Consider the following 21867-nt stretch of genomic DNA (forward strand, 5'->3'; position numbering starts at 1 on the left):
GGCAACCCCGGGATTTATAGGTTCTCTTTTCCCCCCCAACATATACATATCCATACTTTTTCCCACCACGTCAGGGATAGGATCGCCACCGCCCCCCATGCGTTGGCCAAGTCGCGTTTCGCTACCACTAATTCTAGTTGAAGTAAGGTTAACTTTGGTTTAAGGAGCTCAATGTCGGTGGATATTCCCAACAAAACAAACTGGGGACAGAGTGGAATCGTCTCTCCCAAGACAGTACCCAACCTTCCTAACATGGTGGCCCAATACTGTTGAATCTGTGAGCAGTCCCACACAGTGTGAAAGAATGTACCCACCGACACCCCACATCGCAAATACTCTGGTGTTTCCGCCCTCCCCATACGGTGCAGTCGCGCCCTATCATAATACGCTCTATGCAGCCCTATATCCCATTTTGACCAATGCTGGCCATGTGACGTTTATTCTGTGCACTATTTTAAGTTGTACCAATTTTAGTTTAGAGGATATTGCCACTTCCCTTAGGGATGCTAGTGCTTCCATCCACTCCCCCTCTTCTAATTCTGCTAAGTCGCTTTCCCATTTTGTACGAAGTTGTGGAAGTGGGTCAGGTAAGTGATTTATCAGCTTTGAATATGTTAGGGAAATTGCCTTCTGGGGCATGTACCCATCGACGAGTCTATCCTCGAGGGGAGAGGCCTCAGGAGGAGTTTCTCCATTTGGGATCGTCGCTTGGAGTGCATGCCACACCTGTATGTAGAGGAACCGCTCGGAGTCAGCTAACTTGTAATTCTGCTGGAGGGCCAAGAAAGGCACCCCCCCCTTAACCCAGAGGTCACCCACCCGTGAGATCCCTATTGTATCCGATTTATCAAATCCCTTCGTTCTCCAGAGGGAGCCCAGTTTTGCCGTATCCCATAGTGGGGAGGCCTGCGTTATAGTCTTTGCCCGTCCCATGCTCCTTTGGACCAAGTGCTACACCTGTACTGAGTGTTTTGTGAGACACGTCAGGTGAAATCTCGTGGGCTTTGAATACAACGCCCGCGTGTGATTGCTACTGTGGAGTAGCAATCTGTCCATTGCATATCCCGGATCATTATGGGGTCGATATATGCAGTGATTGATGGCCGCTAGTTGTGCTGCCCAGTAGTACTTTTTGATATCTGGTAATCCAATTCCCCCGTCATACCAGCCTTTAACAAGTTTTGGGAATGAGATTCGAGGTGGGCTATTCCCTCAAAGCAATGTTCTCTGTGCTGCTTCCATTAATCGAAATATGATGCAGGGACAAGGGCATGCGAGTTCTGGAGAATGTACAGAAAATGAGGCAGTGACATAATTTTAAAAAGCGCAGCTCTGCCAAAAAGCGACAGCGGAAGAGCCTTCCAATGCTCCACATCGCTCCTTAGTCGCTTTAGCGGCAGAAACAAGTTAGAGGTATAGAACAATTTGGGGTCCATAGTAATAAAAATCCCCAATGTTTAAATCCCCCCGTAGCTATTGTAATCTGATATTCTTTTGGCAGGGTTGGTGATCAGCCCTTTAATACAAAAATAAGCGATTTTGAACAATTGATGGTGTATCCGGAGTATGTGCCAAAATCTTTAAAAATGTTAAGAACCCTATGCAGGGATCTCTTTGGGGAGGCAGGTATAGCAAAATATAAACTGCATAGAGATATATACGGCCCTCCCAGCCCTCCGTCCAGCGTAGCCCTCGAATTATAGGGTCCCTCCAGATCCAACAAGCCAGAGGCTCCAGTGTGAGTGCAAATAACAGGGGGGACAAGGGGCACCCCTGTCTCGTCCCCCTGTGGAGATGAAAAATTGCTGATTTTTTGTTGTTGACTACCACCTGTGCAAGTAGTTTGGCATATAATAGTCGGACCCAGTTAATAAACTTGGGACCAAATTCCAACCTCTCCAAGACAGCAGGTAGGTATGGCCACTCTCTGGTGTCAAACTCCATAGTAGCGTCTAAGGATACCATCACCGCGTCTTCCATAATGGTGTTTGCCCTTCCCATCACCCCATGCACTCTTCGTAAGTTTATGCATTATGTTCTTGATCATCTTGTTAAACCACCTGATGAGGGCTAGACTGTGGTTCGCAAAATATGAAGAAGTTATAAGTGACCCACATAATTCCACACCACCCTCACTGCATTGGCATGAAATAGTGTCCCATTAGAGAGCCTCCTAAGGGAAATCAACTGTTATAACCATACACAACAGGTATGGGCTGTCAATTGGCAGTTATTCCCCTTAAAAGCCACAGGACAAAAAATGTCCATTCCCAGCTATCTCAAATTGATCTCCAAACATTCAGAGGGAGCCACTAGCTGGCCTCCAGACCTAACCCGGCGGCAGTCTGGCAAGTCTTACAGGTGAAGCAAAACTTCTCTACACTTACACCCATTGTCAGCTGCTAAAAGAGGACGAACGTTTATTTCTTCTCTTTTTATCCCCAAGGTGCCCTTCAAGAAGAATCCCCTGTGCCAGTGGCAGCCGGAACCTCCTGTGGAATTCGTGTATGACCAGTCACTGGCTGGCCTCAGGTGTAAGGCAGGAAGACTCCATGTATTACACTAACTCAGCACAGCCGCTTCTCCTACTGCATGCGTCTTGGCTTCTGCATGTACACACCCTTGTTATGCCATAATGAGCTCTGAGAGCCTCCTTCCTTTACCATCTATTTCCAGTCGAGGAGATCTTGCAAAGCACATACTACTGCCATGGACCGCGCATCAGAGTGCAACCCTCGTGCGGTTGGAAGCTAAACATTCCCATGGAGAGCCCTGGACACTTTGCAGCCCCTGGGATTGAGCCAGTTCTTGAGAGTTTCTTTCCAACTTTGGATCTCTGCAATCTGTGAAGATAACTTGAGGAGTTCTGGGCTGACAGTTTAGAAAAGCCTTCCAACTTGAGTCTTCAGGCTTCCTGCCACAGTCATCTGCTTCAAGTGGGTACGCTGATCAGCAAGACGCTGACAGGAATCTGCCACACAAGCTCCTTGAAAGGTACTGAACCAAACATAAATAGTTCCACGTGCCATCTACTTCTCATTGGCGGATCCTTTGAAATTCTTAGCAACACGATACACCCATGCCTTCCAAGATTCATGTGACTTCCCGGTCTCTTAACTTTAAACGCGGTACTGGGCATGTCTCATGAAGGGGCTGAGAATAAATGCCCAGACCGCACCCACACTTCTGGAACTCTACTGGCCCTTCCTGCAGGCTCCAATCAACTTCAAAACTTGCTATCTCTTAATCGAAGCCAATGTATCTAACTCACACTCCAATCTAAAAACACAACATCAAGCTCCTTCGCTTTGAAAACAGCATGCGCAATAGACTGAAAAACAGGAAACGAGGGAAGGAAAAAAACTAGATGGGAGTAAAATTGGATAATATCGACACAGATTAAGGTTTGACCATTCTCCCTCTGGAGAAATAGGGAATGTATCATATTGGTCATTTGAGATACAAAATGTGTGTTAAGAAAATAGAAAAACAGCAGGAAACCAGGGGAGGAAGACTGGCTGCTTTTAGCTATGTGACCCCCTTGGGAAATGGTGTTTAGGATTACAGGCACTATGCCAGAGTTTGATTGACAATCAATTTGCTAGACCACTCACCACCATGTTTTGTGAATTTCTTATCCTGGTCTTCCAGCCCTATTTGACCATAAAACAAGCTTACATGCGTTATATTTTAACTGTCTTGTTTTATGCTTTTAGTTTAGGTAAGTGCCCGAGGGATCCATTAGTTTCTGCAGCATCATTGCCCAGTTCTCCACATCTTCTGTTAAACATCTCCATGTCATCTCAATGCCTTCAGCCATGGCCCACCACCCGTATTCCTGATCCATCTGCCTGTCTGTGACCACCTTGGCTCAACCTGTGAACTGCATAGGATCCACTTGGCTAATACCATCTCTAGCACTGCCAATTGTAGACAAAGATTACCTTTCAGCATTGCTGGGAAACAGACATTGTTTAGTGGACACTGCAGGCACACACATTGCGCCAGTAATACCGGTCACAAAGGATGGACTACTTGTGTGAATGTGCACATTGTGTAAGAGCGGAATGCCATCACTCACAGTCAGGTAAGAAGTGGGCTGGCCCTATGTCCCGCACTGCATTCTGTGGTGGGCTGAAGTAAAATGTGAATGAGTAGCAGACCAGCAGCTGAAGAGAGCAGACTAAGAGCCATTGTGTGGAAGCATGTGCACTATATATCATTTGCTTAGTCTTGACACCTCATACCGCTTCCATCCACCACTGGGCACTCCCTGTCCCTTTAACTCACTCTTGCAGGTTCTTTTCCGTCTCGCCTTCTCCCTTTGTCACTTGTTTTGCAAAGTTCTCTTCCTCTTTCTTTCCCCCTTTTATGTTTGTCATTGACACGCTCTGGGTGAAAGTCTTGACCAGGAAAAATAAGTGCCGGACCCAAAATATGAGAGCCGGTGGGCCTTACCGGCTTAAATTAAACCCTTTAACAGATCTGCTTAACAATTAAATTCAATCTATGTAATCTGTACAAATAAATGTAATCTGCACTTCTTTCACAAGATTCTATGTTAATAGCTCATATGTTTGAAACAATCACGGCCTGATGCAGACAGCACCATCTTTGCACGTGTGCAATGCACAAGTAATAGTGAAGAGGGAGGGAACAGAGGATTGCAGTCGCTATGGTGCAGTGTTTATCTAACAAACGTTCATGCTCACTCTCTCCAATGATGCAGGTTGCATAGAATCACTCACATGCTAAGGTTCCCATGCACTATGAACTCAATGGTGAACGGTGCAAGGAAACCATATCTCCGCCCGCATTTCACCACTGGGAGTGGGTGTTGATGTACTGGGGCAGAGGTGTGAGCTTGGTGGAAGGTAAAGGATTGAAACAATAAATGAAGGCAGTGGTGGAGATGCGACTGCATGAAGCTTAGTGCAGCGGCAAGGATCTCTGAGGAATGCCTGTGGGACCCAAGCACAAACTGCATTGATCGCCTTGCTCCAGACACCTACTGCATTCTTGAAACTTTCAATGTCACATCACAGGAGGCCATTTAACACATGGTTGCTTTCACAATGGCTGCGCTAAAGCACAAAGGACGGGGCATTTGGAGCTCACACGAGCCTTGGTTTGGTGAAAAACTGTTAGTAAAGACGAACCTCTTAAAATGTCAGATCCAGTCTGGACAAGAAGGCTAGGGGCGGCTCCTCCTCAAGAGTGGAGAAGCGTTGCTCTGCCTTCTGTAAGCGCAGCAGGCGCGCACACACACACAAATAAAATGGCACGGCAATGCCATTTTATTGCCATGCCATTTAATTTACACCGGCATAAGGACAGGGCTAAATTCTGCGAATGCAGGATTACAGCTGCCCCTGAAGTGCGCATGTCGGGTTGCCCGGCTGGCTTGCTACGGCCAGCCCAACATGCGCACTGTAGACCCAGCAATCCCATGGCTGTGAAACAGACAGGGGATTGCTAGCACTGGCCCCCAGACTCAAAATGAGTGCTGGGTTAGCCTGCCCCACCAATCCTGCTGATGAGCAGCCTCAGGATTGGTGGTCCACTGGGCAGGAAGGAAGTCTTTCCTGCTCGTGGACACCAGGGAAAAAGGGCCACACCATGGGAGCCGCATGTACGATGAGACTGGCACCACCGGGTCCCACCATACATTAATATTGCTTTCTGCCACTAAAAAAGGACTACTACCAACAACTCAAACAAATAGTTTTTCAAAGGGTAGGCATTAAGGTTAAAGCAGAAAGGCAACTTACAACAACTCTCTGGGAGCTATGCACCTTTTTTAAATGCGTGCCACGCAATTTCTATTATGTTTAGTAAATGGCAATACTGAATGGGTAAGTCAAAAGGAGTGTGCTGCAGATACATGTATACTTCAAACACAATGGTCCCTCACGAGAAGAATAGGAGAGAAGCAATAAATATAGAGATGCAATGAAATCTATATTGTGCTGTCCAGCCGGACAGGAATATTTTTAATATTTGAGAATTTGTGAAACAGCAATAAAGCGGGAACAGGGGCGTAACACAGGCCCTGCAGCCCCCGTGGTGCGGGGGGGGGGGGCCAAGGGCCAGGGGGCCCCCTCGGCACTGCACTCTGGCCAGCGAGCTCCTGATTGAACCTGGAAGGGGCCCCTCTTCGTACCGTGCAGGGAGGCCCCCTCAATTTTCGTTACGCCAGTGAGCGGGAACACAAACTCTGCATCAATCAGGCTACGAACAAACAGAAAGGCTCAGGCATAGCTTAGTGCTTAGAAAAGAAATCATCAATTTGACAAGATTAAATGGAGAAAAACACCATAGCACATTGAAATGATACATATGATTGTGTTAAGGTGTTAAGAAGTCAACGACGTTTCGATCCCATCATCATCAGGACATAAGGTTAAATGCCTGAGTTAAATGCCAACTGCAAGGTCGGAGCGACCCGCAGTGGAACGGTAAGAGGAACGAGCAATTGCTGCCCGTAACCCAGGAAAGTGTTGCGAGGAGACGGGAGTAGATTCACTCAATCAATCGGTAGATTTGCAGTGCTGGCGGAGGAATTCACGCCTCTGCATTGGCCGCTAGATATCAGTGTGTCCTTGCGGCGGCAGCCTGGTTGGGAGTGAGTTACGTGACATACATGCATAACACTTTTAGATTTTGCATAAACCTTGGTCCTTGCTGGTTGTAAATGTCAGTCTCCAATGTTCCTGCCAAGAAGACCCATGATGTCTTGTGTGACACCTTCAGCTAGTCCTAGGACGCTCTGAGATTTGCCTTGTGATTTTAACAATACAAGCATGGGATTGAAAACTACTGCATGCAAAATACTATTGGTTATATATATAAATTATGCGTATTGATCTTTTATTGGATTACAAACAAAATGTATAGATTGCCAAAAATAAACTTTTTTAGTTTTAAATAGTTTAGGTATTTTTTTACATGATATTTTATTTTTAAATGGCACTTACTACCCCTGACGCAGAGCAACTCGTGTGATTTCTGTGTTTTCGAAAATATTTTGGTGCTTGTTAGGCGTAACAATTCATTTAAAGGACTCGGCTCGTATTTTGGATAACAGACCTAAGCCGAACCCATGGCTCGGCTCTTTCCATTAAATTATTTAGCTTGCTCGCCTCCGCATAAAATGCGTAGCAATTGCTTGCACTACTGCAAGATAGCCACTTGGTGGCGCTATTGCCACATACTGGGAAGGAGCAACTTGGACACAAGATCAGAACGTTTACTCCATGAGGCAGTTAATCCGTTACCAACTTGGTTCAACTACAGTCACATTTTTTTTTTATCCTAACAATAAACACCACATTAAAGATTGTCACACACAAGTTATTAGAAATAAATCCGAATGTATTTTCTGATAACATTTTTTTATTTAGTTGTCTTTTCTTTAAAAGTGGTATGTTAACATCACTTCATTTCTACATTTCAAAGTTCTGTACATTTCATAAAAGAAACAAAAGCAATGCTCAATGTACAAAGTAAAAGAAAACTAGAAAATTCTGAATAAAATGAGCAAGTTGCTGTAACATATACAGTAAAAATTAGTAATTGACATTGTCTGAAGTGCAATATCTGCAGTGATGATGAGTTAAAGGAAATAAAAATACTCTATTTTAAACAAACAGTATATATATATATTTATATATATTTATATTTTTACAGATAGTTGACCCAGTGCCGTATTGTAAAAAGATATTTACAAATGACCATTTTTTTTTTAACATTACATGTACATCAGCACCATAGTAAAAAAAAAAATATTTTAAAATCTACTTCTATATAACTTGGTCCCATTACGGAGTATTTGGAAGAAGCTTTACAAAGACAATGGGACGCTGCTTGTCGTCAATGGGCTATGCGTCTATTACCCTTGCACTGGGCATCAGTCATGTTTCTCCTTTACGGTCTTTAAAACCCAGTTCATTTGCATCTCAACCTTTCAATCTGTTGCACGGGAGTGGAAATGCCTCATGTTGTGATGGCTCATTTATCAGTGCTCATTACCTTGCAACCAGCAAACCTCAACTCTCACTTCTAGCTGGAGTTTTTTAGGACCGGAAGGTAACCACAACCCATCAACTTTCTCCTGCTCACATGCACTTTGTGTTTGGGCACTTGGCTCAAGGTATTTGAAACCAAGAGAAAATAGAACCTCCCTTCCACCTCAGCCCCTGGCTGTGACAGAGGTAAAATGTATTACACAAAACTGAGTCTCTTGAAATCTTAGTCTGTCCTTGTTGCATGAAGGACCAGGCCAGTGCAACGGTTTGACAAAAAAAGAAAAATAATATTACTGTTTGCACTTGTTTTGCTTGTGCTCATTACCACAGAGAACTCGCGAAACTTCCAAGTGTAAAGCATGCAGCCTGGAACGTACCAAAAAAAAACGCACAACTGGCTGTTCAACACAGCCATTGCGTCATTCTGGTGGCGTACGGCAGCCATGACATTCATTGAAACAAACCCACGGTCTAGTTCAGTGATTACGTAATAAATAGATCATCAATGCCCCCTAACTCAGGGGCGCATTCTCGGTTTGCGGAGCAGCATTTCCTCCCACCCAACCCACACTCGTATCTTAGGGTTGCATTCTAACTTGTATCAAAACCGATCCAGCACCTGGGTGGTTCGGTAGAGCGTAATCGGCGGAGAGTCTGGAGGATCCAACCAGTGCCGCATTGGGCGCATATAGTGAAATGGATACTCTGAGATTTAGCTGGAAATTCAGGGTGGGTGGGATTGGCCCATGGTTTAGATCATGTCAACATGGATGCCCTTTGACTCACTTTCCTTAGTTTCGTCCAGAATTCTTACCAAGCACTAACAATGTATGCATCTAAGGGCCCATTGCAAGGTTGAATCCCATCTGAGAAGAAGCCCATTCTTACGGTGAAGGACCAGTTTAGGGTTTTCTTTCTCTAAGGGCGAATACAGTGATTTGACTCCTTACTGATGCTTCATCCTGTCACTCAACTGCAAACACGTGCAAGTGTTGTACTGGAAGAAGACTAAATCGACAACAGCGTGGAGCTGTTTGTGGGGCAAAGAGAGTATGGAGAACACGCTTGGAGAAGACGTGTCATAGCTTTTATCACCTTGTCTTGAGCTTTCATTCGCTGTTCTCAGGACACCTTTGCCATTTTCTCTTGCCTGAGTGTATATGGCACAGTAGCCAGTGTGATGCTGCTCTGAGCCTTCCAGTGCTTTAGAAGGTAAGGCCCTGTCTGGAGGGCTGCAGTACACCTTGTATACCCTCATACAGTCTTAACATACCTTACTATTGCGATACTGGAACCTGCAATTTGGCCAGAAGAGACCAGGTTTTCCCATAAACTGAATTGGCAAGGCTAGCTGAACTGCTCTTTCCAGTTGTATCTGGAACATGATAACACATCCCATCGCCACACCACTTGACCACTGATACCTGCTTCACACAAAGTTTGCTAGGCGATATGCCCTGGCTCAGAGGACAAACTGCAGAAGTAACCTAAACCTATTGTCTTCCATGGATCGAGTTCAGCACAGATCGGCCCTGCAAGGTAACCCACGCGCTTCTCCCTTCCTCCTGTGCAGCTTTCCTTCCATTATGAACACCTGTATTTTACTAGCTTGAAGCCGACTCGCTTCCTATTACCACAGCAGGCAGGAGATGGACTGCAGACTCGCTTTGCAAGAGTTCTTTGATCCAGTCACTGCAAGTGTGCCGGGCTGATACCTGGCGACTGACGCACACTGCTTTTCCAGGCCATGACCCAGGATGGGAGCTGCTCTGCAGTGAAGACCACTTTGTGAACTCGGTTTTTGCATCACCACAGGAATCTTGCACAATCGACTGCTGCTAAGCTCAGTTACACACACAAAACAGGGATGGGGCAGCATCCCGCTGTAACACGACCATCTTTTTCTTTTTCACTGTACAAGCCCCATCCACTATGGGTTTCCAAACAATTCATCCAGTTCTTGCATCCACTCATCAGTAGGTCCTCCCTTCATAATAGAATCAACCAGATCAGGCCCATCTGTTAGGACTGGGAAGGTACCCCCGGCTCCGTCACTGTAACCGTACGACATGTCCTGACTGGGGTTCCGGTCGTATGCCTGACCTTGGTTGCTTTGATTAAAACTTGCAGCAGACATCTGTTGCGTTGGAGCTTGGTTAAAAGCAGTCATATTTGGCACCCCCTGATTAATGGCCGACAAAAGGTGCCTTGCATGGTTATTTCCTTGTCCGGGTAGCGACTGGATCATTTGTCTTCCAATTGCTGGATTCAGTGGTCTTACAGATACTGTACTGTCCACCACTGAATGGGTGAGTCCCTGTGGAAAATGCTGCTTGGCCATCCTGGGCTGGCCCGTCTGCATGGAATAAACTGCACTGCTGTATTGCATTTCAGCACTAGTCCTTACGGGCATGCCTTGCAAGGCGCGCTGCTGCCAAGTCTGTTGTGCTCCTTGCGTGACCGCGCCCAGCATGCTTTGTAGTCTCGGCGCCTGCGGTCTAGGCATAGCATGCCCCACTTGTCCTTTCATTTGCTGGTGCTGCTGGTTCATGGCAGTGTTCACTAGCATGCTTTGGCTAAATCCTCCGACGACCAAGCCAACCCCTTGCCCTGAGGCAGTCTGCCTTTGTCCTTGGCCTGGGTTATGGGACATGCTCATGCTACTTTGGTTTGGGTGCTGCAACATTTGGCCCATTCCACTGCTCATACTGTACATCCCCGGCTGGCTGGGGGATGTGCTGCCATAGGCTGCCATCCCAATCTCTGCTTGGCCTGCGTTGGAGACCATGCTGCCGGGGTTCTGAGATGACACCATGGTCATCATGCCGGCGTTCTGGGCCATCATTCTTGAGTTTCTCATATTCTGAAGAGCCGCTTGGTTTCTTGCTGCTGCTATATCTTGCGGTGTACCTATGGAGGAAAGAAAGAGTTTAATTAATGTAAGTATCTCTGAAATCATGCTTTGACAAAGTAAGAGGAATAGTACAATTCTCTATTTTTTTACTTTTCTCACACACTGCAACTATTTTTATATGAAGCTCACAATATCTCGGCTGAAAAAAAGATTGCTGATTTTTACATTTAAGAGGACATTTTAAACACATTTCAACAGCATCTCTTTCCTAACAGCTATCTAAACACATCGTAATATATACACATTTTTTAAAGGGCTGCACTTATGCTGCAGACACATACTGGAAGATCAAGAAAAGCAAACCAACATAATATCACACTGATAACTGTTAATCCATTTTGTTTTGTTTCAAAAGAGAATGTATAACTATTTTCTTTATTACAAAGAGGTAGAGTACACGACGTTTTTGACATTTAGGATGCTAATGTAATCAATCTGGTTTACATTGGGGCTGATAGTAGCAAAGCGTAACATCGCCCGTTCGCAGGGAGCGGGCCAACCGCCACAATTAAGAGACTGGAAAAACTATATGGACTGGAGTATGACTGCTGAGAAAGTAGTTTATGAGGGGAGGGGTTGTCCTCAAAAGAGGGCGAAAATATGGGGAAGATGGAATGAATATCCTTCCACATCCTTCCTCTCCGGCAGAACCCAGAGCGTCCGCCTCCCACCCTTCCGCTGCAAAACCACCGAGATCATCTGCGGCGTCCCACAGGGATCCTCCCTCAGCCCGGCACTGTTCAATATCTACATGGCCCCCCTCGCCCACGTCGCACGTCAACACAACCTCAACATCATCTCCTACGCCGACGACACCCAGCTGATCATATCCCTCACCAAAGATCCCCACACCGCCAAAGCTAACCTCCACAGAGGAATGAAGGCCGTAGCCAACTGGATGAAGGATAGCAGACTGAAGCTGAACTCAGACAAGACAGAGGTCCTCATTCTCGGACCCACCCCATCAGCCTGGGACGACTCTTGGTGGCCCACGTCACTAGGCACAGCCCCGGAACCCACGAACCACGAACGCAACCTGGGAGTCATCCTCGACTCCACTCTCTCCATGACCAGGCAAGTCAACGCCGTCTCCGCGTCCTGCTTCAACACCCTCCGTATGCTCCACAGGATCTTCAAATGGATCCCCCTCGACACGAGAAAAACCGTTACCCAGGCCCTCATCAGCAACAGACTCGACTACGGGAACGCCCTCTACTCAGGAACTACAAACAATCTACTGAGACGACTCCAACGCATCCACAACGCCTCGGCCCGACTCATCCTCGACGTCCCCCGCCGCAGCCACATCACACTCCACCTGAGAGGCCTGCACTGGCTCCCCGTCAACAAAAGGATCACCTTCAAGCTCCTGATCCACGCACACAAAGCACTGCACAACACCGGACCCACCTACCTCAACAACCGACTCAGCTTCCACACCCCCACCCGAAGCCTCCGCTCAGCCAACCTCGCCCTCGCCACAGTCCCTCGCATCCGAAAAACCACCGGCGGCGGCAGATCCATCTCCTACCTCGCCGCCAAGACCTGGAACACTCTCCCCACCATCCTACGACAGACCCAGGACCTGCTGGCCTTCAGAAGACTCCTCAAGACCTGGCTCTTCGACCAGTAGCACCCCCCCCCCCCCCCCCCCAGCGCCTTGAGACCCTCTCGGGTATGTAGCGCGCTTTACAAATGCAGTGATTGATTGATTGATTGATTGATTGAATATCCAGGCAACCCTTGTACAACTATTACAATACCAAATGACCATTCACTGTTTGTTACTCAGCCCGCTGCACCTCTGAACCTTGATTGGGCATAATCAAGAGAGGGCCCTCAGGAGGGAATGCTATGAAGACCTATTGTCCCTACAGGACTGAACCATGGTATAGGAGTGTTTTGTTTATCATATTCTCTGTTTGATTTATTGATTCGATACTATTTACAATAAGCAGATTTGTAAAAAAAATTATAATAAAAATAATAATATCAGCCATCAAGCACAGTTAGATCTTTAAAAGAGGTCTGGTCAGAATACCAGATCTAGAGAGTGAAATTATGAAGCCATTGGGTATACAGTAAACTTGGGGAACGTAGAGCCAGCTTCCCAAGATCTCAAATGTACAAATCTAGTGTCTCTGCTTGTCAACCCTCCACACAACCGACCATGTGAGCACCTGACAGTGGAGAGATCTTTGGCAGTCAATCAGCGCATGATGACTCCACTTGGTCGGTGTAACAGGTAACACAGCGGCAGTACTCTAGTGCTGCTCATAAAAGCACATAAGGCCACGACTGCCCCACACATTGGTCTATGAGGCTCCAGGATATTTAGGTAGCCAGCCTGAATATTTAAACATAACTGAGAATTTTGTCAAGAAAGGTAAACTATGCCTGAACCCACGTTGCCTCACGCTCCTTTATGTGAGTTTGTACTCCTTAAAACACACTTGTTTGACACATTTATTCACAATGTAAGATCCAGCTGGAACACGCAATGCACACACCCAATGCTCAGCACATCCTGCAACTCGCCTTATACGTCATTACCATAATGTTGCACCTCAAGTTAGCAATAGCTGCTGTTTGACATTCAAAACCCGTGGAAGCGTTAAGGTTCAATTGGGCCTTATTTCTGCTGCAGCTCAATCAGTCTGCTGCACCAAGGAATAGATGTCACATTAAGGCTGCCTGCCGGGTGGGCCTAAGCTAAGAGTCTTAATGTTATTAATGAATTGTATAAAGGAAGGTCTTCCAAGAACCAATGTAATGATCTAGTAAAATGGGCTGCTTGAATTCACAGGTGTAAGTGATGTAGTACCTTTCAACAGGAAGTCCTCATTGAAGCCTTTATTCTCGGCGCATGGTCCATTCAAAAATTCTTGCTGAGCTCCCAGGCTTTGACAGCCAGCATTCATTTCTTCAGTTTAGACTAAGATGAGCGCGCACACTGGCTACTACAGTACCTCGAAGAAGGTTGTGTAGTCTGTAATTGGGAACTGTGGACCCTCTTTTCCATGAGGATTGTGGGATTTGGATTTTTTGAATGAATCCCTTAAATGAGAATGTATGCTCTTAAGACAATGGAATTTTAAGATCAATTGTGAAAAACATTGTGTAACGTGCAACTCAGTGCAGTGATTACAAAAAAAGTTAAAACCTATTTCACTCGGGGAAGTAAAAGTGATAGGCATTGGTCCACTTCAGATTTACCGACAATCCTCGGACCACAGGTTAAGAACCACTGGTGTACACTTTGCCACGAAGGCTTTATTAGGTCCGAGAGAGATGGAATGCATGCCTACACACGCACACATACATACATGTGTATTGGTTCACGCTCAGTATGTTCTCATGTACCTGACTTGCTGCAGGACCCTCATTCTAAAGCTGCAATAATCTTCCAGCATGCATCAAAAATATATTGCATCAAATATTAATCCTGAATGCAAATCGTGTTTTCAGCAGGAACTGTACCAGACTGTAAACTGGGCACCGGCGTAAACAAAAACAAGCACTGCACATTTGGCAACAAGAAAACTCATTACCTTCCCATTACATTCTTTAATTAATGGAATTTAAATAGAACATTACTTAAAGCAAGCTTCTTTGAAGCTATTTTTCACTGAGTTTTTTTTTCTGAAATCGAGGTGTTTGATGTCAATGCACTGCGGGGGCCCTGAAACCAAGTCAAAATTACTTTAGGGACATTTCAAGAGACCTGATCAAACAAAAAGCTAGAAATATCAGATGAAGAAGGCCAGTCTCAGTAGCATAGTTGCGATATTTTAAAGGGCACAGTGCAGAAAAGGAGAGCACGTGTAACCACCACAACTTGGTTTTTGAAGCTACCTCAGTGCCTAACGTGGACATTCCCACTGAGTAACGAAGAAAGAGCCAAGTGCAGGCACAATGTGGCAGGTGACAACAGCAGCCTTCTGACAGCTTTCCTTATGGCCTTCAAGCTTTACACTTCCGGTACCAGAGGGCAGGGTCCTACTCCCTCCTTCTTGCTCTCATAAGACCTACATAAGCGAGCTCCTGTGCCAGCTGCATTACAACAGAGTTAGGCTCAGGGCAGGGAATCAATTGGAAGATTTAGAGCAAACTCTTTTCTAGTGTGCGTCCTTCTTTCCTCTCACCATCCCGCCCGCCCATAATTTGTTGGCAGCTCTGCGTCTAATTGGAGCTGGGGCCCTATCCAGCCACCCCAAATGCAGAATAAATTATCCTGCAAGTACTGAGTAACTGCTGGATCCCATCGTCAAGAAAATGAAGTCGCTGTCCGTTATATTGAATGGCTTTGACATAGAGTTTGCTGGGGTTCTGGTCACAAATTCCTACCGGTGTACTATCCTACCAAAGGCAAGCATTTACTTTGCTTGCTTGTTTACATACTTTTGCAGTTTTACATGGCTCAAACGTGGCCCACATTAGAGAGTCTTACATAAGGAACAAGACGTTTTATATAAGAACCATATATTCTGCCTTTTTGGGGCTGTTTTCCAGGTTTTGGGATTCGCCCAGGATCACAGGCTGTTGAGCTGGAGCTGGGATTCGAACCCGGAGTCAGCATCTCCTCCCATGGTAATACCAAGCAAATCAGTTGTTTACTAAAGAAGCTTGTGTCTTGAGTCTTACTATAGCTGGAATGGTTCCAGGGTATGAGTCGGCTCTTAAAAGACACAAGTACAAACAAGCGCCTGACTCGGAAATACGACTGCTGTGAAAGGCAGCCAGGCGGAAGCGACTCCTGGCCCTCCCTCCCTCCCTCTGTAAAGCAGAGGCTTCGATAGCACAAACAACGGTGCTACGTACATCAAGTCCTGTCCTAAAATCAAAGAAAGAGCTCGAAAAGGGGGTGACTCATCCTCGATATAAATACCATTTCTATTATTAGGCTAAAACGTTTCTGGCATGGAAATAGCATCGGACGTAATTTGATCAAGTGTATGTCGTGCAAGTGAAATTCGAAGCAAAAAATGAAACTTTCCGTTGATGGGAAAGATAAAAGAGAGTAAATGTATATGAGCTCAGTGAGCACAGAATGTTCCTAATATTGTAACGATTCGCCTTTTTGTAGAGTGACCAGATTTGGAAAAACAAACGGGACATCTCGCAAACAGAGAAGAAGGACTGCAATTTAACATCAACCGAAGAGCACGGCATGACTTAGATGACAGTGCTCATCCACAAAGAAACAGACTACGAGGCGCTACGGTAATACATGAAATGCAACTTTTAATCAAACCAGTACCGTTGTGTGGTAATTAAATTGTTTCTGATAAGAGCTGCTAACTAGTCCTGCCTTGGAACACATAGAAGCTTGCCTCCTATGTTTTCAGTCAACTCTCTCTAAAATCCGGGAAATATGCTAAATTTGCTGAAATCTCCATGAATGGCTGGAGAAAACCCGTGACGCCTGGTCAACCTGTCTTTTTGGTCATTCTTTACATGCCAGGAACAAGTGTGCCGACTAACATATGGAATCCAATGGAGGTCTGCCATTGAATGCATATTTTCATACTTTTCTACTACCCCTTCTTCCAAGCTGCTGTAGCGGCGAATGCCTGATTAAACCTGTATCAATCTCCAGACACAGTGTTTGCCTTGGATATTCGTGGTCATGCAAGAATTCTAGATCCTCTTCTTCCACAAGAGCCCTCGAAGGGAGCAACCTGGTGGTCTGTCTTTCGAGATGCTGGTCTAGAGGCAACCAAATGTCGGTCACTGTGAAAAGACCTCTCCTGCATCGAGGAGAACTGAATACCCATGTGAATCCTTGAGGATTCACGGGGGCGGTCACATCTCTATGACGAAGGTCAAGCACTCCTGGAGGGTGAGGTCACAGAGGAGGAGATCAGTGTGGCTATATCTAACCACCTCCCTGCAAATCGCCTGGTGAGAATGGATTCCCAGGGGAATTCTATAAAAACCCTTGTTACACAAATGCTGCATGGAGCCTCCAGGGAGGCGGAAACCACCAACTCCCTAGGCACCATCTCTAACAAAGACATCATCACTCTCCTGCAAAAGGACAGTAAAGATACCCTAGACTGAGGGAGTTTTAGGCCTATATCTTTGTTCTACGTTGATAAGATCCTGGCTAAAATCTTGGAGACCAGGTTGGGCAAGGTTATCCCCTGTCTTATACATCATTTGCAAGCTGAGTTTGTGCCAGGACGCTCATCCTGGATCCACCTTCAAACCCTTGCAAACCGGTTGTGGGCCTCCTCTTCCAAGGACCGTGAGACCATGGCGATATTCCTAGACATAGAGAAGGCCTTCAACCGTGTGGAATGGCCTTATCTATTCAAAGCCCTTCAAAGGTTTGGCCTGGGGCAGCAATTTATCTCCTAAATGGGATGGTTTAACCAAAATCCAGAGGCCAGGCCCAACTGAGGCGTTTTTCAGTCCTCCAGCATTCCGATTACTTGTGGGACACAGCAGGGATGCCCCCTCTTCCCGCTGTTATATTTACTGGACTTAGAACCCTTGGCAATGGTGATCAGAACCACGCCCTCATACACGGCGTGAACCTGGGTGGCGCATGGTAAAGCCCTTCTTATACTCATATGACATCTTAACAACAGTGACCAGACATGGGTCTCTCTCCCAGCTCTCACCCGCGTACTGGATACTTTCTCCACATTTTCAGGTTACAAGGTAAACTGGGCCAAAGCGAGGTGATGCCAATGTCCCGGGTCCCCACCAGAGCCTGTGTTGAAGGCTGTATCTTCCGATTGGTGCCCAAGGGAAAGAAGTACCTCAGGATTCGGTTGAACAAGGGCGTATCACTACACACTCCCCTTGCTTACTAAGACCCAGACTAATTTTGCAATGTGGTCAGCTCTCCCTTTGGGTCAGAGTTCAGGCAGTCATTGCACCCTGCTTTAATTATGTGTTTGGAATGCTTCCAATCCTGATGTCCAAGACACTGCTATCACAAATCGAGACCACCATCAAATTCTTTATCTGACGTTGGATGCGACCCCGACTGAAGCTGGATAAGCTCTATGCCCATACGGAGTCTGGATGGTTTCCGCATGCTCCACATGTCCTCATTCTGCACAGTGCACCATCTCTCCCAGGTCACCTGTTGGATGTCCCAGGCCCTAGACTCGCCCATGCGGGATACCACTGAAAAAAGCCTCCTGAACTGCAACAAGTCCCTCAACGTTCTCTATCAACAAAAGGCAGGCACACTGCAGCCAGTCAAGCTGATATCAGACCTCTCACACCCTGCTGTCAAACAACCAGTGGTTCCACACATCTACCCGATTTTGGAAGCAATCATGGGTAACGCATTGTCGGCCAAACCATCTCCTGGTCCTCCTGGAAGAAGGCGGGGATAGGCAGCGTCGACTAGCTATTTGACAGACTAGGCTTTAAGATATTTTCAACACTTTGATCGGAATTTGACCTCTCCGCTTCATAAAACTGGTCCCATGCACAATTACGCCACTGCTTCAGAGGACGCTTGGGCACAGCATCCAAGATTCCTTGCTTCCCCGTAACACTGTACTTAATTTAGAAACCTGATGCCTTATATAATTTACTTATGGACCGCCTATTCTCCAAGCCTATTAGGGAACAGACGAAGCTTAAATGGCAACGCTTACCACCCAGAGACTACATTGATGATGACTGGAAGACTCCTCTCCACACGCACAACACCGTCCTGCGAGAAGCCAAACTGAAATTCCACTATTTCAAAGTGTTACACAGCTGGCACTGGATGCCCCAAAAGCTGTACAGAGCTGTCCTTTTATGGCATGCCTCATGCTGGAGATGCAGAGCTGGGGACTGTAATCTACCACATATCCTGTGGTACTGTCCAGCACTCCAGCGGTTTTGGACCACGGTTTTGTCCACTGTGTCTAATCGGGGACTGCCCATATACCCTTCAATACACTTGGCTCTCCACCATGACATGGCAAACTGTGTGAACCCATCCAAGCACGCACAAGGCTGGCTAGTGACAGCCCTCGGGTCAGCCAAAGTGTGCATCCGTCGACACTGCAGGCAACCCTCTCCCCAACTTCCTTAGACTGATTTGCAGAACTGGCACGGGTTGCAGACTGTGAACGCATGATCTACAAACTCAATGATCAAATGGAAGTGTCCGAGGCAGTCTGGGAATCCTTTCTACAAATCCGATACTTACACAAGGATGGAATCACTTCAATGTTGGTGGGGGAATGCAGGCACAGAGGTCACATCTTAGCTCTCTCCCGGGTCACTGGTCCCGTATGTTTGAACGAAGCGTTCCTAACCCACCCCTTCTGGGGCACGACAAAAGCAGAAGATCCCTTCCCCACCCCCCACCACACCTGTGCTTAGGCACAGTGTCATCTTAAGGATTTTGGGGGCCCTGGGCAATCATATTTTAGAGGCCCCTGTTAAGAACAGCGTTTATGTTATATCCAATTTTCTGCCAAGTCAAGCCCCATGATGCCAAACAACATTGAAGAATACCTTAAAAGTTGAGATGGAGAAATGGATGGGAGATAAAGAGCAAGTTCACTTTCCCAGGATCCCTGGGAAGGTGGGGGCCCTGGGCAATTGCCCACTTTGCCTATGTCTTAAAACACCTCTGCCTAAGCATGGCTAGCCCCGTAGTAGACCTTGGAAGGGATAACTGTAGTTGCATGCAGCCTCAGCAGTATTACCCCTTCTCTCCTGAAACGGACACCTAGACCACACTAGTTAATGGTAGTAGTAGGTATGCAACACTGTTACCCCTTTGTTAATTGGATCTGCTTTACTTTACGGAGGGGATTACCTATGATGTTAGGCCAGTATTTGCCCTACATGACTATGTTATACTATTTTTGACTGTATCTTTGAGACGGATTGTGTATGTGCCATGGTAATGAAATTGCGTGGAAAATGAAAAAGAAATATTTCAACAACAACAAACAAGAACGAACGAGTACAAGACGACTGATTTTGTTATGAACATGGTATTATTGGTAGTTAAGCCAGAAAACCTGACCCAATTGCAGCCAAGGAGGTGACTATGACAAGCAAAATATAATTTTGTTTTGGTACTTAGGGAATGAACAAATTAAAAGAAAACAGACTATTGCAAAAGCAAAATAGGCTAATAAATGACATTTCAAACAAGGTCATTATGTGCCAGGAAGAGTGCCTACCTGAAGTGGCACAGAGAAGATACTTTTAGGTGCACTGTGGGACACGTCACCTCCAAGACATGGTCGTTTAAGGATTTATGTCAGTAACAACATGGAGAAGAGAATATGCGGTGATTGGAGAGAAGGGAGGATGAGAAGGAAGGAAAGGAAGAAAGGAAGCCAGGCTCACCCTAGGTGCTGTCTTAGAGCCACTATTGAGTCTGACCGAGACTGCAAGGTTTGTGCCTGTAAGAGGCAACAAAGGGTTAAGCCCGAAGAAAACTATAGTTGCAAAATTACCACTGCGGCCTTGCTGAATTGATGGCAAGTAATTTCTTTGCGTGATTCACAGGGCTACTTTTATTTCATTTTTTTTTCTTTTACATTGTATAAGAAGCTTCCCTGTTGACAGCAATGCTGGCAGAAAGCGCCCAGAAATGAGTCAACTGTTTTCAAGAGGAGCTCTGAAATTCAACACATCAACAGGGCTTAAGAGAGGGGAGCCTGGATCAGAAGCACTTTTGCCACATATTTCCAAAAGCAATTAGTCACAAAAGCCTAACTCGTCGAGCACGACAACAAAACAGACAAGGCCCTGGGAGTGCGGGCTTTAGCACACTCTCAAACACCGAACAAAGTGGGAGATCGACTTTTTAACAATAATGACACTTGGCAACACAGACACCAGAGCTCCACCTTCGCCTTGTCCATTACCGGAAGGTAATCCGTGCTCTTCGACTCTTCCCAAACCAACAGCGAAAAACCCTGCCTGTGCACCTTATGAAATGCATGCAATATGTTTCAATCAGGGGAGCATACTCTGCATGGATGTTATTCGAGGCGTGTTTAAAGATGGGGAGGAACAAAGCGCCATACACCTGGCGGCGGCAGACAACTCAAGATCATGTATAACAAGGGGTGCACAAGGGGCTAGAGGTCTAAGGTGTTGGATCCTGGAGGAGAATTGGGAGGCCCCTTGCGGCTGACAGGCGAGAGGCTCTTAGAAGAGACTGGCCTTCCATTCCTTTCTGAGCTGCAGGAGGTAGAGGCGAAGCTCACATGCAGAGGGATGCTGCCACAGAATCGGGGTGCATAGGAATAGACAATATGCCTTCATTTTTTCTTTCCAGCTCACTGTGGCGTGTTGTCCTCTGGAAATGGTCGGTGTTTCTAGCAGGTAGGGTGGTGCTCGGGTCACCACTGCTTTGTAGATGATGAAAAAGGGCTTGGAATTAATGCAGGCTGAAGGGGCAAGCAGTGCTGATCCACCGGCTAATTTATCTGAAGAGGTAAGCTCCATGTGCCTGCTTGTGGTTTATTCAAATAGACACAGTTTTGATTTTGGGAACTATGTCACTTTTGTTGCTTGTTCAACAACTTTGCTGCTATCTATACATACTTTTACCACCCACATATGAAAAGTAAGCACCTTACAGCCTATAGACAAAAGACAAGACCAAGGGAGGTTATGTGACTCTCTCGATCAAATCCTGGATTCATAAAACATAACGCACTCTGGAGCTTGTGCTTTTTGCTGTACCAGTAAATGAACCAAGTTTATAAATGTACAAGAGCACAACAGTTTAATTACGGCATGCCCAGGACTGGAGCTTGGCATTCTGATCGCTTAACCCTGGCTTTACAGAACTAGCAACGGCTCCACATGTATTCTGTTGAGCATGGAAGATGGCCATACTTTTGGTATGATTCATGATTATTTTCCTAACATTATTTAAGGTGTATCCTATTGCAACATTTTTAGTACATACGCGCACTGCCTGTATGA

The 21867-nt window shown here is 46.1% G+C and overlaps 1 protein-coding gene across 2 annotated transcripts in view; it reads right to left on the minus strand.

Annotated features, from left to right (window-relative positions):
- Positions 1-7410: 7410 nt before the first annotated feature.
- Positions 7411-21867, minus strand: part of MAML3 (mastermind like transcriptional coactivator 3) — a 529880-nt gene continuing 515423 nt past the window's right edge. For both annotated transcript variants that reach the window (XM_085641363.1, XM_085641361.1), the window contains exon 5: positions 7411-10937. In XM_085641363.1, coding sequence (XP_085497489.1) covers positions 9958-10937 — 980 coding nt within the window. In that variant the 3' untranslated portion in view covers positions 7411-9957. The remainder of the gene's footprint in view (positions 10938-21867) is intronic.

The sequence above is a fragment of the Triturus cristatus genome, chromosome 2_2, assembly GCF_964204655.1.
Source record: "Triturus cristatus chromosome 2_2, aTriCri1.1, whole genome shotgun sequence".
NCBI lineage: Eukaryota > Metazoa > Chordata > Amphibia > Caudata > Salamandridae > Triturus > Triturus cristatus.